The 16,446-nt window shown below is 55.6% G+C and overlaps 1 protein-coding gene across 2 annotated transcripts in view; it reads right to left on the reverse strand.

The window, feature by feature from the left end:
* Window positions 1–1,124: 1,124 nt before the first annotated feature.
* TLN1 (talin 1) overlaps window positions 1,125–16,446 on the reverse strand; it is a 36,504-nt gene continuing 21,182 nt past the window's right edge. For both annotated transcript variants that reach the window (XM_059491995.1, XM_059491993.1), the window contains exons 33-57: window positions 16,217–16,339; window positions 15,893–16,036; window positions 15,442–15,603; window positions 15,214–15,354; window positions 14,802–14,983; window positions 14,315–14,447; window positions 14,093–14,194; window positions 13,832–14,002; window positions 13,518–13,667; window positions 13,288–13,389; window positions 13,065–13,184; window positions 12,625–12,771; window positions 11,783–11,949; window positions 11,359–11,542; window positions 10,994–11,119; window positions 10,594–10,710; window positions 10,331–10,516; window positions 10,125–10,232; window positions 6,994–7,099; window positions 6,728–6,852; window positions 6,309–6,434; window positions 6,113–6,175; window positions 5,700–5,882; window positions 3,268–3,393; window positions 1,125–2,325 (exon numbers count right to left, since the gene is read on the reverse strand). In XM_059491995.1, the coding sequence (XP_059347978.1) occupies window positions 2,194–2,325; window positions 3,268–3,393; window positions 5,700–5,882; window positions 6,113–6,175; window positions 6,309–6,434; window positions 6,728–6,852; window positions 6,994–7,099; window positions 10,125–10,232; window positions 10,331–10,516; window positions 10,594–10,710; window positions 10,994–11,119; window positions 11,359–11,542; window positions 11,783–11,949; window positions 12,625–12,771; window positions 13,065–13,184; window positions 13,288–13,389; window positions 13,518–13,667; window positions 13,832–14,002; window positions 14,093–14,194; window positions 14,315–14,447; window positions 14,802–14,983; window positions 15,214–15,354; window positions 15,442–15,603; window positions 15,893–16,036; window positions 16,217–16,339 (3,426 nt within the window). In that variant the 3' untranslated portion in view covers window positions 1,125–2,193. The remainder of the gene's footprint in view (window positions 2,326–3,267; window positions 3,394–5,699; window positions 5,883–6,112; window positions 6,176–6,308; window positions 6,435–6,727; window positions 6,853–6,993; window positions 7,100–10,124; window positions 10,233–10,330; window positions 10,517–10,593; window positions 10,711–10,993; window positions 11,120–11,358; window positions 11,543–11,782; window positions 11,950–12,624; window positions 12,772–13,064; window positions 13,185–13,287; window positions 13,390–13,517; window positions 13,668–13,831; window positions 14,003–14,092; window positions 14,195–14,314; window positions 14,448–14,801; window positions 14,984–15,213; window positions 15,355–15,441; window positions 15,604–15,892; window positions 16,037–16,216; window positions 16,340–16,446) is intronic.

Raw genomic sequence — 16,446 nt, forward strand, 5'->3', positions numbered from 1 at the left:
CCTCCCCTGGTATTTATGCCACCGCCTCTTGCTTGTACCCAAGCTGGAGGACACAGCAGTGGATGTGCTCACAGCCCTGTGCAGGGGCCACTGGAGCTCCCTTGCCCCCAGCATGCCAGGACGAGGCCAGAGCTGCTGCCATGCTGTGCCCGCTCACTGTCCTTGCTGGACACTGCGAAGGGCCCCATGTCCAAGCCGGTACCTGCGTGAGAGCCTGGGTCAGGGCAGCGCAGATTGTCAGGGGACAGCTGGGAGGACTGGGATGCCTGTGAGAGCCACAAATCCCCCCTGGAGCCTGGCCAGGGGTAGGTCTTAGGAGAAACAGCCCCTCCACACCCCCAGGGACGTGACCACAGGGGGACAGGGGTTGCTGTTGGGGATAGTGCAGGATGCTGCCCTTGCCACTGATGTTTGTAGCTCACAGTACCAGAACAGCCCCAGAGGCAAAGGACACATGCCAACCTGCCTGTGCCCCCGTTGCACCCTGCAACGTCCCTGGTGCACCCCACATCACCTCTGCCTGCCCTGCCACTGCTTAGGCCCCCCAAATCCCTGCTGAGTGACAGGGTGGGAACAGGTGGGGACACGCCGGGGCAGCTGCTGCCCGCACAGGTTGGCTCTGGGGGGCTATTTCGGGGCGTGAGATCAACGCTGGCAGCCGGGAAGGCCCCGGCCACATTCCCAGACCCACACCACAACAGACTGCTGCTTCCCCACTGATGGCCCACCAGTGACTATGGGGTGGGAGTCACCCCACCTGCACTCCTACTGCACCCTACCCAGGAGTATATATGGCTGGTAGCAGGAATGGGGCCAGGAGCTGAGCTCCAGACACAAATACCCACCCTGCCTTCCCTGAAGCCCAAATCTCCAAGAAACAAAATCCCCAAGACCCCCTCCTGCAGTGGTGGCCCCCCGGCAGCACCTGCGAGGCCAGCACATGGCTGGCAGCGGGGGTCCGGCCTGCCGGGTGCCTGGGGCTGGACGTGCCTCAAATATTTTCCATGCTGTATAAGCACCCGTGGTACACTCCCTCCCTCCCTTTGCTGGGAGGGAAGGCGCCCAGGCCCCCCCTGCCCTCCCCTTCTGCTGGAGAGGCCCATTGATACCCAGTTGGCAAGAAAGCAGGAAAACCAGATTTTATTGATGAATGTGTCTTTCTGAGGAGACACTGGCATCCCCCACCCCACCCCGGGGTGGGAGTGAGCTGGTTTCCTTCAATCTTTAGTATGGGATGCTTAAAAGTATCAAAATGGTGAGAGAAGCCTCAGCAAGTGCAAAGGGGAAGGGACAGGGGTCCTGGAGCCGAGTAGGGGTGGGATGCTGGGCTACGGGACCCCAGCAAGAGCTGGGTGTTAGTGTGCAGGGCATGAGCAGGCAGGGAAATAAATGAACTTTGGAAGCTGCAGGCTCAATACTAGAGAAATGGAAAAGTTACAAAAATACTGCAAATCTTGGAAAACAATGCAGGCACTTGGGAAGGAGGAAGGCAGAGCTGGCTGGGGCCGCAGTCGGGGGGAAGCCCCGCAGGAAGGCAAAAAACAGCTCTGGGAGGGAAATCATCACATCATCCCCCATCCTGAGTGGAGGCACTGTGGCTTACAGCCCTGCTGCCCCAGAGGAGCCTGGGCAGAAAAAGATACTCATGGGGTGGACGCAGGGTCTTCCAGAGTACCTGCAGAGGAAGATTCAGCCAGCAATAAGGCATTGGAGGTGAAAGGCAGCTCCACGCGAGAGCTCAGCGAGGGGTGGCTGCTCCCTGCATGCTATGGCAAAGGAGAGGGGAAGCCACCCGCCTGTCCCCATCCCGCGTGGAGGAGAGAAAAAAAGGGGCACGAGAGGGAAGGAAGAAGGCACAAGTAAATATCCCCTTGCAGTGGAGAGCTCTGTGGGCCCGCACCCCGGGGCTGGCGGGTGAGCCCTGAGCCAGTGCAGCCCCGGCTCCCACCCCAACCGAGTCCCTCCGAGCGCTCTGATTGTGCCTTGGGTGTGCATGGGAAGGTGGCTGGGCAGCGAAGCGGAGTTGCTGGTGCGGCACCGGCTTGGAGGGGCAGCTGAGTTAGTCCCGTTGCTCTGGGTGCGGGCAGAGCTCTGGTCTAGCCCAGACAGCCCTTCGCTTGTGGCGGGTCGTCTTAAATAGGAGCAGGCAGGTGGGCAGGCAGCAGTCTGTGCGGTGAGCGGAGGGCGTGCGGCTCAGTTCTGCTCCTCGTCCCGCAGCTCCGAGGGCAGGAACTTGTACTGCTGCTGCCGGATCATGGCCAGCTTCTTCCGCGCCTCCTCCAGCTCCCGCTCCTTGCGCAGCATCTCCTCCTGGGCGGCGATAATCTGCCAGGAGAGAGCCCCAAGGTCACAACTGCCCCCCACGGGGATGGCCAGAGCCTCTGCCACAGCAGTGCCAACGCCAGAGCTGCGTTCTCTGGCTGCTGCAGCCCTCCCTCACAGCCACTGCCTCACTGGGCATGAGGACTGTTTGTCCCTGGGGTGGGAGCATGGTACTCTGGACATAAAGCAGAACAGCACAGCTTCTGAGCTCTGCCCTATGTAGTGTGTAAAGGGTCTCAGCTGCAGGGAGTCAGCACTGGGACTGTGACAGCCCACACTAGGTAGATGTCACCCTGTCCCGCTGCTCTGCTTTTTCCTTGTGTCACAAAGGATACTGTGGGCTCTGCACCAAGGAGAAGCCAGGGCTTTACACTACTGGGAGCATGCACCATCACCCACTGCTACCTGTGGCGGGATAAGGTGAGGCCTCATTATTTAACTGGTGCTCAGTGGTGTGGCAGCAGCTCTCTGGCCACAGAGCAAAACACAACTTTCCCAGGCTTTCCCATTGTTATGGGAAAAGTTTGTGAGAAGATCAGAGAAAAGAACAAGAAACAATTCTTGCTGCACCTTGTATTGTGAACATGTGGAATGTGTTATGGAGATTTGTTTACCAAAGGGTGGTTTCTTAATTAGTCAATGGTGATGGTGTTTGGATTAAAGGACCAATCAAGTACACCTGTAGCGAACTAAGGTATAAAAGTATGGGTTTCTTAATAAAGATATATTAATCAGCCTTCTTTCATACATGGAGTCTATGCCAATTATTACCTGGCCAGGGGCCCATTGCAATGATACAGTGGGATGGCTGAACTCACAGCATTTTTGTGAGGCTCTCTCAAGACATGACCTGTACTGGTGGGTGTAGGACATGCTTCTGAGACTGGCACAGAGATTGTGGTGGCACCTAGAGCTGCTCCTGCCCTGAGCAGCCCCACTCTTTACCTGTGCAATTCCTCCGACCATCTTCTCCTTCACCACCACCGTTTCATCATGGTCCTGGAAAGCAGCTGCCTTCTGTGCCGCCTTCACCAGATTGTCTGATGCCCTCTTCACAGCATTTCCAGCAGCCTGCAGCAGGGAGGAGAAGAGCATCAGTGTGAGTCACAGCCCCACGACTGCTGTCCAGGGGTGTGAAGGAACTTCTGCCCCAGGCTGGGCAGCAGGCAGGACTGGCAGCCAGGAGCGCTGGGAGCTGCAGGCAGGGATTCCTTTACATGGCTCGCTGCCTTGTCACCCGCTCATGACCATTTCAGGCGTTTCTGCTCCCAGGCAGGCTCTGGCTCCTCTCTGAGCAGCAGGGCAGGGACTGGGAGGCAGCCCTGCTGCCTCTCCCCAGCCCTTGGCCCCAGAGCTGAGACCCCATGTTTATTGTTGTTATCTTATTGTATTTCATGTTATTAGAGTCCCATACTTTTCTTATGATATTCTTAAAGTCCATACCTTCCTGCTGGTCCTATTATGCAGCTCCTCTCTGCAGCACAGTTCCTCATGGCTTCCATAGGGGCTCCTCCTGGGCTCTCGACCCAACCCCCTTTTATCCCAGAGCCCTTCATGAGCTACAGCTGCTACCCAACCAAGGATCCCACAGCTGTAGCTCATCCAGAGCAACAGGACCCACCTATCTAATACATAGGACTCTCACTACATATATATATATTCACAAGGACTCCTTTATAACAATACATATATTCAGGCCCCTACATTTCCCCCCTTTTCTTTTAACAATTTCTTAATTACATAGTTACAATATCCATATCTGTCCCAGCTCCCAGGCTGCCACAGCTCTCGGCTGTCCGGGGGATTCCATACCTAATACATATATTCAGGCCCCTACATTTCCCCCCTTTTCTTTTAACAATTATACAATTACAATATACGTATCTGTCCCAGCTCCCAGGCTGCCACAGCTCTCGGCTGTCCTATCTTCCACTGTCCCAGCTCTCCGGCTGCCACAGCTCTCGGCTGTCCGGGGGATTCCATACCTAATACATATATTCAGGCCCCTACATTTCCCCCCTTTTCTTTTAACAATTATACAATTACAATATCCATATCTGTCCCAGCTCTCAGGCTGCCACAGCTCTCGGCTGTCCGGGGGATTCCATACCTAATACATATATTCAGGCCCCTACATTTCCCCCCTTTTCTTTTAACAATTTCTCAATTACTCAGTTACAATATCTGTCCCAGCTCTCAGGCTGCCACAGCTCTCAGCTGTCCTATCTTCCACTGTCCCAGCTCTCCGGCTGCCACAGCTCTCGGCTGTCCGGGGGATTCCATACCTTCTCCTTGGCTGCATGTTCTTTATCACGTCGGGGTCACCAATTGTTGTTGTTATCTTATTGTATTTCATATTTCCGGAGTCCCATCTTAAAGTCCATACCTTCTTCTTGGCTGCATGTTCTTTATCACGTCGCGGTCACCAATTGTTGTTGTTATCTTATTGTATTTCATATTTCTGGTGACCCATCTTAAAGTCCATACCTTCCTGCTGGTCCTATTATGCAGCTCCTCTCTGCAGCACAGTTCCTCATGGCTTCCATAGGGGCTCCTCCTGGGCTCTCGACCCAACCCCCTTTTATCCCAGAGCCCTTCATGAGCTACAGCTGCTACCCAACCAAGGATCCCACAGCTGTAGCTCATCCAGAGCAACAGGACCCACCTATCTAATACATAGGACTCTCACTACATATATATATATTCACAAGGACTCCTTTATAACAATACATATATTCAGGCCCCTACATTTCCCCCCTTTTCTTTTAACAATTTCTTAATTACATAGTTACAATATCCATATCTGTCCCAGCTCCCAGGCTGCCACAGCTCTCGGCTGTCCGGGGGATTCCATACCTAATACATATATTCAGGCCCCTACATTTCCCCCCTTTTCTTTTAACAATTATACAATTACAATATCCATATCTGTCCCAGCTCTCAGGCTGCCACAGCTCTCGGCTGTCCGGGGGATTCCATACCTAATACATATATTCAGGCCCCTACACATGTTAACCCCCCAACACATGGGCATTAACCTCTTGTGTGCCATGGCCTCTGAGGATTAACGGTGCTACAGAACACGCCCTCCACACATTAACCTCTTGAATATCAGTGAGGGAGTGCACCCATTTCAGATATTCCTGTGCCAGGTCATTGTTTCCGAATGCTGCCGGGCTGAGCAGCCCAGCATCATTCACATGCCTGGCACACAGCTAGCAGTGAAATCCAAGCAACCTGGAGCCTGTGTTCCAATGAACTTCCCACTGATGGCATGCAGGCAGGGAGCATGAGCCCTGGAAAGCATCCACCTGCCCTCAGGCCACTCCCAGCCACCCTTCAAACAACCGGGGCTGAAGAGGCAGCCTAGGACTCACCTGGAGCCGCTTCATGGCCTCTGAATCGTGGTCAGCCTTCACCTTGCAGGCCACCAGGAGCTGGGCTGTGGAAGCAGCCACCTGCTTGGCGGAAGAGATGAGCTTCTCCTCACTGGCATGGCCCTGCACTGCGGCGTTGGCGGCTTCGCACAGGTTGTTGGTGGCAGCAGCCACCATGCGTGCCTGTGGCAAGAGAGGCTGTCAGGGGAGGTACAGGAGCCCTGATCGGCTCCAGGGAGGTGGTGGGGCATGGGATGGAAAGAACCAGCTTCCACAGCATGTGGGAGAGGGAGGAAGAAACATGGCTGCTTCTTCCACTGAGGACAAGCAAAAGAGCAGAGCATCCTTGTGTTTGCAACAGCAGTCAAGAGGAAAGTTTCCCCTGAACCCCTCAGCATGACCTTGATACTCACGGCTGAAATGAGACCCTGGGACCACTGTCCATCATCCACTGCGTTGGCTGGGATAGCACCCACCTATGAAGAAGGAGGAGAGGAGTAAGGGTCACCACCCTGCACACCTCTTGTCACAGGCATGAGAGTTACAAGCAGCCCCAGAAGAAGGGAGAACCCTTCTCTGCATTTTCTTCTTCCCCTCTTATGGCCTTACTTTTCCTTGGGCCACTAATTCCCGCTGGGCTGCTGAGGCTGCCTTCACCAGGGCACTCGTGGCTGCAGCAATGGATTTGGCAGCTTCCAGGATCTGCTCCTCAAAGTTCAGGCTCTCGTCTGCTTGCTGTGGGCAAAAGCAGAATATGAGTCCCAAGCAGGAGTGCTGGGACAGATGGAGCAGAACAGGAGGATGGCTGCAGGCGGCGGAGGGCAAACATATAAAGCTGGATTAAGGGCTATGGGCTGCAGTGGGACATGGGCTACCCAAGGAAAGTTCAGCCGGGGATGTGGGAGGTAGCAGGAGTACAGGAAGAGGGACCAGCTGTCAGATGGGCCTTCAAACCTAAAGCACAGACAGGGGAGCCCCAGCCCACCCCAAGCTGAACACAAAGGTCAGACAAGGCTCAGCACTGCTACCTTGGGCTTGGCTCTTGGTTTCAGCTGCTCCAGCTTCTTGGCTGCAGCCTCAATGGCAGCTGCTGCCCCCAGCAGCTCATTCTCAGCGATGACAGTGGGGTCTTCTGGGTCAACCCACTCCGTCCCTAGGAACACCGGGAAGCCAGGCAGGTTATACCTCCACACAGTCTCATTTCTGAGCTTCCCTGCCTCCTCCAGCAGCTGCTGAGCCCTCCACCCTAATCCCAGCCCTTGTTTATGCTCCTCTGAGCAGGATCTTTCCTTACCTTTCATGGCCTCGGCTGCCTGGATGAGCTCAGTGACAGAGCTGGCCACGCGCTTGGAGAAGCCTGCCAGCTGCTGCTTCAGCTCATGGGTTGGCTTCTGCAGGATCTGTGGAGAAGGAGCAGATGTAAGCACCTGGAAAAGGGGAACTTCATGGGTCTGTTTGGGGTGCACTCCCCAGGGAAGTAGGGTGGGATCCCCCAGCCCCCTCCCACATGTGTACACGTCAGGCACTGTCTGAGACGCTTTCTCAAGTGAGTCTGGCTATTCTCTTTGTGCCCCAGGATAGGATGAGCTTCCCCAGGGCCCTCCTGCATTCACAGCTTCTGGGACATCTTACAGACACAAGACCCTCAGCACAAGCCTTTCTGCTCTCAGCAGCTACCCACACCAAGATTTCTCCCCTGCAAATCATTTCAAGCTCCATATCTCCTGTCCCCATTTTGGAGGTTTGTTTGCAAACACAAGCTGGGCAAAGGGGCAAACCCTGGAGTGACATCCCAGCCAAGGAGGGCTGGCCCATCAGGATGAGGTGGCAGGCAGTACCCTAAGGGTCCTCCCTGGGTTGGAGGGACACATGCACACACCACAGCACACGTGTGCACGCACACAGGGTCTGTATGCACAAGCAGAGCTCACTGCTGGCCCAACTTGCACCAGACAGGCAGCAGCTGCCCATCAGCTAGAGCAGGGGTGAGTACACAAACACAAACACAAGGGCCCCAGGGTCCCTGTGGACACACGCAAGTCCCACCCCAGCACTGGGCTGGGCACACAGACACGCCATGAGCAAGGCTCATGCTGAGGTTAGACACCAGCAGGCACCCCAGTGTTGCCTTACTCACCGGCTGACAGAGAGGAGGGAGAAGAGAGAAAAGAAAGCAGTGAACGCCCCAGCCAGAAGGAGGGGAGATAGGGGAGGGGATGGGAAGGTGGGTGCTTTTTGATGAGGGGTGAAGGGCAGTCAAGAGGAGCAGTGGGAACAAAGGATCAGAGATCCTGGGGAGCTGTGCTGCCAGTATAAGCTCTTACTTCAGCCTTGCAGGGTCAGGCAAGACAGGGCACCTGGATGAGGCTCCCACAGCCAGAGGAGCCACCTACACTCAAGAGTAGCCATGGATCCACTCTCTTCCTCACACCCTTTGCACCTTAGTTCTCCCCACCCTGAATTGTTTCACTGCAGTTTTGAGCCACAGAATCTCTCTGCTTTTGGAGGGAGAGACCTATTGTTACCAAATACCAAGTCCCCATGGAGGCTCAAATTCCTACCCCTCCCCAGTGAAATATGCAGGCTTTCCCACTCCTCTGCCGGGAGCCATGTTTTCCAGCCTGAGACAAATAACCCTTATTCTTGAACCCTAACCATACTTGTTCATGCTCTGCAGAAGGCACTGGTTCCCTTTGTCCCTTGGGGACAAAGTGTACAGCAATGACCTTGCTGCTGCTGGGGAATGAGGCAGCACCCCATCTGCCATATGCCATCTCCCCTCCCATTCCCCTAGATCCTTCCTGCTTGTGGTTTCCCAGGAACCTGCTGTCCTTTGATAAACAGGACCCGTGAGCTTCACTCCTGCCTTCACAGACCAGAGTGCTGTGGAGACTGAGGTGAGTCATGGCCTTTTCCTGGCCTTGTGTTGGGCCATCCCAGCAGAGAGACCAGAGCAGCGTGAAGCTCAGAGTACTCAAGCTGATGGCACACAGTGATGGCTGGTTTGCCCTCATGAGCACATCTAGTCTAAATGCCTTATTATTAAGTCTGCTGTCTGCTATGACAACATGTTGAAAACTGCTAAATTATCTCTGTCTGGAGCTGAAGGCACCCCGGAGGCTACAAGCTTAGTAAGAGGCACCTCCAGTGAACATTTTTAAGGATGTTCCAATGTATGATAGTCAAAACATTGCACAGCAGCAGGATGGTAACACCCAAAATACAGGGGAATGGCGTGTTCCTGCAAGTAGGCTGACCTCGGGCACTGCCACACTAAGTCATTAGCCTAATCATCCGTTAACAACAGGTCAGCCAGAGAATTTCTACTCAGCACTCCAGCCTTGGCTGCCATGATTCATGTGTGCCTGAAGCATCTTCCAGGCAGACATTTGATCTAGATGCAGAGGATGGAAAACTCACTGCTCCCCTTGGAACTGTACCCCAGTGGTTGCCTCCCTTGAATAAAACCACCCTTTGACTTCTCTACGCAGCTTTTATTTCTAGCCATCGATTCCTGCCCACCTCCCCCTGCTGCTGCCAGTGCTGGTTACTCTCTGCCTAAGGGGGATTTCCCTGCAGGAAACCACAGTTTGGGCTCCACCACTTCCTAGCTGGTGATCCCAGACAGCAGACTCTCACTAACCAGCTTAGTGCAACCTTGACACAGAGCTGAATCACTGTCAGTCTCTGTCTTGTTGAGAGATCTTACAGCACCAGGGGTTGAGTGTGCACATCCCCACAGTGCCCCTGACTCCACTTCTGTGGTCTTGCCAAGAATGCAAGCTGTTGGTAAGACTTCACTGGATCTTTCCTACCACGCTAGAGGCTTAATTTACTTCTTGTAAACTAATGTTGCAGCTGAAGTCCTTGGGAGGACTCAGGCAGAGGGAGACTGGATCAAAAAGGTGCAGTGGGTGCTTCCAGTCATTATCTTTGCTATGGCAGGCACTGTTCATCTCCCACACATAGTGCTGTGGGCATGACACTGTTTTCCCACTGCCTGAGGTCCATTATTCCTATCACTTTTACTGGAAGCTGTATTTTTACAAGATTATGCTACCATGTTATTGATTTCCAGCCTCCATCTGTTTGTAGTCAGTTAATCTCCATCTGTTGTTAGCAAAATACAGCTCTGTCCAGGTCCTCTCCTTGCTCCCCTCATCTGGTTGATGGCTTGGGTGATGGAGTCCACCATGCCTCCCACGACACCTATGCCCTTTCTTAGAGCCTGTTGAGCTCTCTGACATCTGCTTCCATGGCAGGGGCAAGGACACATGCTGTGCCAGCACAGGCAGCAACGTGGGCTGTGCAAAGGGCTAAGTGGGAAGAGGTGAAGAGCCCAGAGGACCTTGGGGATCTAGGGAACACCCAGGCAATCCACGGTCAGCCTCTGCCCACCCTGGGAACCGGAGTGGGAACACTCACCACCAGCACATGCTCCAGCAGCTCCAGGTAGCCATCAGCACACTCCTTGCCAAAGCGCAGCGCCCGTTGCCGCACGTCCCCGCTCACCTCTGGGTGGTAGGCTGCCTCCTGCAACCCGGACACAGGGAAACCCCTATTCACATCCAGCACCATCCTCCTCCACCCACAAATCCGTGCTAGAGATCCACCCCCACTGCCCGCCCCACCTTGCAGGAGCGCAACATGTCTGCGATGGCCCGGCGGCTCAGGTTGGCCGTGGCGATGACATCCTCCTGCCGGCACGAGTTGCCAGCGGCCACCGCTTTGGCTGTGGCCATTGTGATGCCTTTGGTCATGCGGATGAAGTCCTCCGGGGTGGAGACCTTGGCAGGAGGCACCGGGGAGGAGAAGACCTGTGGGGCGAGAGGCAGCGGTGAGGTGCAGGGCGAGAGGCGAGCAGCACGGCACCACAGCCCGCGGCCGTACGCACCGCCAGCTCCTGGCGAATGTGCTCGATGGTGGCCTCCAGTGCCCGTGTCCCCTTCGTGGCCTCGTCCTCCACAGCCTTCACTGTCTTCAGCAAGGAAGTGACGTTTGTCACCATCACCTATGGGAAGAGATAGAGCCAGGTGAATCTCCAAACAAGCTCTGGCCTGGTGCCAGCACCTGTCCTTCCCCTGTGGATTGGTCCCAAACTGCCCCATCCCCATACTCCACTCAAACTGCCTCAACTGCTCCTCTGCAAGCTGTGCTCCACCTTTTATGTGTCCCTTTCTACTCTTTTGTCTGGACTGCACCCCAGGTGTGTTCCTATGCCCACACAGGCAGAAGAAAACCCTTCTCCAGCCCCACTGTCTTCTCCCTTTCTTCCCATCACAACCAGCACAGACCTTGGCAGAGTTCTTCAGCTGGTAGACAGCAGGGTCATCTCCAGCTTTGCCAGCAGCTGCCTTGGTGGCACCAATCAGGTCTCCAAGTGCCTTGGCCACATCCTTCACAGCATTGATCAGGACCACCTGGGGAGAGCAAGATCAGAAGAATGGCTGAACTAAAGTCACTCTTGGTGGCTCAGCAGTGAAAATTTGGGCACTAGAGGGCACACAGGGAGTCCAGCTCAGCTAGCACCAGCCAAAGCCCAGCCCCCTCTCTACCCAACTCTTGGGATCCAGCCTGAGCACCACATGACATCTGCATCCCTCAACCCCTCCAAGCAAGCTACCGGCAGCCTCCACTCAGTCCACACACCCCATCACACCTGGGTTTCGGGGTCTTCAGATCCCAGGCTGGCAGCACCCAGCTTCACCACCTCTGCCAGGCGGGTGATGGTGGACACAGAGGACTGGGCAGCCTGGGCTAGCTTCTCCTGGCTGGCTGTGGCATTCTGCACCAACACCTTGGTGTCCTCCACCAGTGCCTTGGCTGTCTTCAAGATGCCCTCCCTGGAGAGAAAAAGTGTGTCAGGAAGGACACAGCTCTCTACTGCACACATAGTCCCTGGGGTACAGAGAGACTGTGGATCCTGATTTTCCCATGTACAAGCTGGAGTTCTGGGAAATTGAGCCAGCACGACCTGAGCTTGAAGCTCTCCTTGGGGCTGGTCCACAGCTCCGAAAGACCATGGGACACAGCTTGAAACCCCTGTCTCTGGCTGAGCATTGGTGGACAGGGTGCCTGGATACCTGTGGTCAGCAAAGGTCTCAGAGTTCTCCCGATTGAGGGTTCCTGCTGTAGCAAACATGATGGTGGTGTCGAGGTCAGCAATGATGCCAGAGACAGCGCTGGCTGCTGTGATGCAGGCTTGTGTCCCACGGTTCCCAGCCTGAAGAGCTGCCAGCACATGAGACACCTGTGGGGTATGAGTAAAGTGACTGGGGGAGCAGCACAGGTTCAGGGAACCCTCACTGCACACACCTCCAACACCCCCAAGGGTGGTGCTGCTTCATACCAAGGACAGGAACTGGGAATATTTTGGTCTGCACACCCCTTCTTAGCTTACAGTTATTTATTTTTACCTTGCAACTATCATGTTTGGTGGTCTAAGAGATGCTGGACTCAGCTAGTTTTCAAATTAGTAAGAGTTGCAGATGCCAGGCACAACTGACAAGTGTTTACTGTTGTGTTTTTGCTGACAAGCACTGCTGCTCTACCCATACCAACTAGACTTTTTAAGCCACATTTTTTTTCATCTGTTTGTCAGAAGTGTGCTCTTTAGATTGGCTTGATGGACAGCATGCCAGCAAAAGGTGAAGGGGAGAACTGATCTGGAGAGCCCTGGCCTGTCACCAGTGTGTAGGTCAGTGTTCCCAGGCAGGCTGCAGCACCTGGGCATCACACTCACCCACCAGCTGCTGTTATAGTGTCTGCAGAGGGGGATCCATCCTCCACCCCAGCAGCTGGGCAGGGGGAGTGTGGCCAACAGATTCCAACAGGACCGGGAAACCACCCTTGGAGTGGTGGCTCCAAGGGCACATGGCTGAATCCAGTATCCCTCCCACCTCACCACTGACCTCTCAACACCTACCTTCTCAGAAACCTTGCGTGCACTCTCTATCAGCTCCTTCTTGGTGTAGGCATCGCTGGGGCTGCACTGCAGGGCTCCAGCCTTGGTGACCAGGGCAGCACAGCCATGACCCAGCTCCTGCACCCGGCGCTTGATGTGGGAGCCGATCTGCAGAGGAATGTGTATGTGACAGAGTCAGCAGGGAACTAAGCCCTGCATCTGTGACACCCGCTGGGAAACACCCGCCACCCAGCTCCTCTTTCCCAATCCTCCCACTCAGGGGAAGGAAAAAGGAAACACAGCTTTGCTCCTTGTTTCTATTTCATGTTTCAGGGGAGGTGTGAAAGCTGCCTGTCTCCAGCTCCAATGGGAGGTTCAAATGTCCCTGTCCTCTGTTCTCATGCCCCAACAGCCCCTGCTCTGCCCCACATCACACTCCAGCACTTCCCCCGGGCTCGCACCTCCTCATTCTCGGCAGTGAGGGCAGCTGGCTTGGCCTCTTGTGCCAGCTGCCCATAGTCGTGGGTGAGTTGGTTGGCCAGTATGCCCAGCTCATCTGGGTTGGTGGTGGATTTGGTGACCTGTTGATGGAAGAAGAGCAGGAGTTGGACAGGGTGAGGAGGGCAGTAGCCTGACTCAGTGGCAGGCAGTGCATTCTAGAGTGACAGGCTTGCTTGCACCCACCATTTCCTGCACAGTCACTGCAATAGCCTTGGCTGTCTTCACCATCGTGGTCTGGTAATCCACAAAGGTACCTTCTGGCTCACCCATGGGCCCCTCGTCCAGCTGCAAGAGACCACCAGGAGATTGACTTCAGCTCTGACCCACAAGGTCTTTAGCTTGCAGGGTTTGACCCTGACTCTCCCCCTCTCCCACATCCAGCTCTGTCCAGGTCCTCTCCTTGCTCCCCTCACCTGGTTGATGGCTTGGGTGATGGAGTCCACCATGCCTCCCACGACACCTGCAGCACTGGCTGCCTCGTTCAGGGTGGTGGTCAGGTCCTCCACAGCTTCCTTCATCATTTGCACAGCCTCTTCCAGAGCTTCCTGCGTGTGGGCAGCTTGCTGCAAGGAGAAGCCAGAGTGAGGGAAGACAGGCAGTGGCAACCGTCCCAACAGGGATGCTGCACACTGACTCTGGGTTTTCCATGTCTGGCACACGTGTGTACACCATGCAGCACCCACATGCAAAGGAGGGCACGCCACTGACATGTGCCCCTCCTGCTCACCTTGGGGTTCCCACCAGCCTCCTTGGCTGTGTACAGCATCTGCAAGGCGGATTCAGCCAGTGTTTTAGTCTGGTCCAGGAGGTTCATCTGCTGCTGGTGGTTGGGTGTTTTGGAGGCAGCGCCAACAGCTGCCATAATGAGTGGCTCGAAATACTGAGCCATCTGGGACACCTAGGGAAGAGCAGTGTCAGCACCAGCAGCTTCCAGCCCAGCTGCATTGTACCTCTCCTCCCCAGGCACGAAGTGCCACACCCCCATTACCTTGTGCCCCAGCTGCGAGGCCTCAGCCCGTGCCGCAGCAGCCACAGGCTCGATCAGGTTGCTGATCTCCTGGACAGCTGTGATCATCTGATTGTGCAATGCCTGTGCAAAGAGAGGGTGTTGCATGAGGCTGCAGCAGGGCTGGGGTCCCTTCATGCTGCTGAGAGCCCAGGGAAAGATGCCCAGTGCCTTAGGCTTGCCCACAGCATATCCCTGACCCACCTCCTGGGAGATATCTTGTCGGGGGGCCAGCTGCTGGCTGATGGCAGCAAGAGATGCCTGGTCCACCTCCCGCAGGCATCTGTTCAGGACCTCAATGGCCTCATCACACTCCCGCTGTCCTGGAGCTTTGTCCCTGAGTGACAGATGAATCAGCCAAGCACTGGCAGCTGCTGCACCACCCTTTTACCCCCAGCCTTGGCTGGTGCTGGTGAGGGGCAAGACCTCTCTCCCAGGCTTTGGGGCAACTCAGTGTAATAGAGCCTGGGCACATCAATGTGTGTTCCCATCAACCCTTGTGAGAACTGGAGGAGCAGCTTCCAGGAAGGACAAAAGGGACAGTGTCTTCCATCCTGTCCCTTGCCTGCCTGCACCAGCTGTGTCCAAGGAGATGATGAGCCAGAACATCCCCAGGAATGCTTGCTCAGGGCAGGGGTATGTGCCAGCAGGGACAGAGCCACGGCCACAGCCACAGCAGGACTCTGCTCACCTCATGTTGGTGATCAGCTTCTTGATGGAGTCTGAGACTGTGCGCGAGTGGCCAGCGAGCACTGACCACTGCGGTGGGTCCTTGGGGTTGACAGCCAGAGAGCGGGCAGTCTGGATGAGGCCAGCAGAGCTCTCCAGCATGGTCTTGGCTGAAATAACAATGGGCTCCATGGCTCTGCGCCCCTGCACAGGGAGACAACAGGTGAGGCAAGGGAGTGTGCATGGGAAGTTGCTCCCTCTCCCATGACCCTTACCCTGGAGCAGCCCCTTGAAGCCCAAGGCTTGCTGCCACCTCCCCATCACACCCCCTCAGTGCAGGCCCCCCAACCTCAGGGAAGGCACAGCTTCGCTCCATCCCAGAGCAGAGCCTGTCACAGCCAGGCGCCATCCTCCCTGTCCCAGCAGCATCCCACCTCTGGGCTGATCTGCGCAGGAACGGTGGCAAACTCTGGGTTGGAAGCGAAGGCTGTCAGGTTATCCACAGCCTCTATGAGAGGGGCGGTGGCAGCACGGCACCGCTCCCGATTCTCTTCGTTGAACTCGCCATCCAGGGCCTGGTGTGGAGAGACCAGAGCAGTTATCCAACCCCTCTGCACCCCAAATCCCATCACCAGCACACTGCCTCAGAAGGGACTCTGCACCTTGATGGTCTTCACCAGGTTGGCAGTGCTGTTGGCCACCTCCTTGGCTGACTGGACGAACTGGCGCTTGGCCACAGGATTGGCAGTGCGGGAGGACGCCAGACGGCACGTGTTGCACAGGGCTGAGGTGTGCTTTGCCACAATGGTGGCTGCTGACAGCACCTGCAGGGGAAAGCAGAGTAAGGCAGGACTCACCCGCTATTCCTACAGCTCTCCCTTCTCACCCACCCTGTGAAGGGCACCAGTGACGACAGGCATCCCTTTTGGGCCCCAAAGAAGGATCATCAAGATCCTGCATGCCCCACTGCACCAAAGCTGCCGGCTGGTTCCCAGTGCAGCTGATGGGGCCTAATGAGACAGTAGCCATCATCTTGGGATGTAGCATTTCCAACTAGCTTCATTCCTTTTGATGCACTCAAATGCCTATAATGGAACCCCACCCCACACTCACCTGGGACTGAGTACAGGCAGGGTCCACCAGGTTCTGGCAGGCCATCTGGATGGCTTGGTTAGCTCTAGCAAACTGAGTGGGATCCACCAAGCCCTGCTGTCCGGCCTGGCTGTTGGGATCTGAGACCCCCACAAGGTAGGCAGCCTAGGAACATGGGAGATGTGGTGAGAGAGAGCCTGCACACTGTAGGGAGTCTGACAGAGAACATGGGTTGCTGAGGAGTCTGGCAGCATTTCCCACTGATTTGGAAAGGCAGGGGTGGGGGCGCATGCAACAACTATGCCCCTGGGGTAAGGCTCAGGGCTGGGACTGAGTGTGTCTCACCTGGGCAGCTGCCTCTGTCAGCCCACAGAGAGCTTTGGAGGCGGCACTGATGGAGTCACCAAACTCAGGCAGTTTGCTGTTCTTGGCATTCTGAGAGATGCCAGCCATGGACTCTCCCAGCACCTGCAGGACACACCACACACTGATTATGGAGATCGCCTCCGATTCCCACAGTGCTCCCAGGATCAGAGTTCACTGTGTTTCATTGGTAGGGGAGGAATCACCTTTCC

The sequence above is a fragment of the Ammospiza nelsoni genome, chromosome Z (genome assembly GCF_027579445.1).
Source record: "Ammospiza nelsoni isolate bAmmNel1 chromosome Z, bAmmNel1.pri, whole genome shotgun sequence".
NCBI lineage: Eukaryota > Metazoa > Chordata > Aves > Passeriformes > Passerellidae > Ammospiza > Ammospiza nelsoni.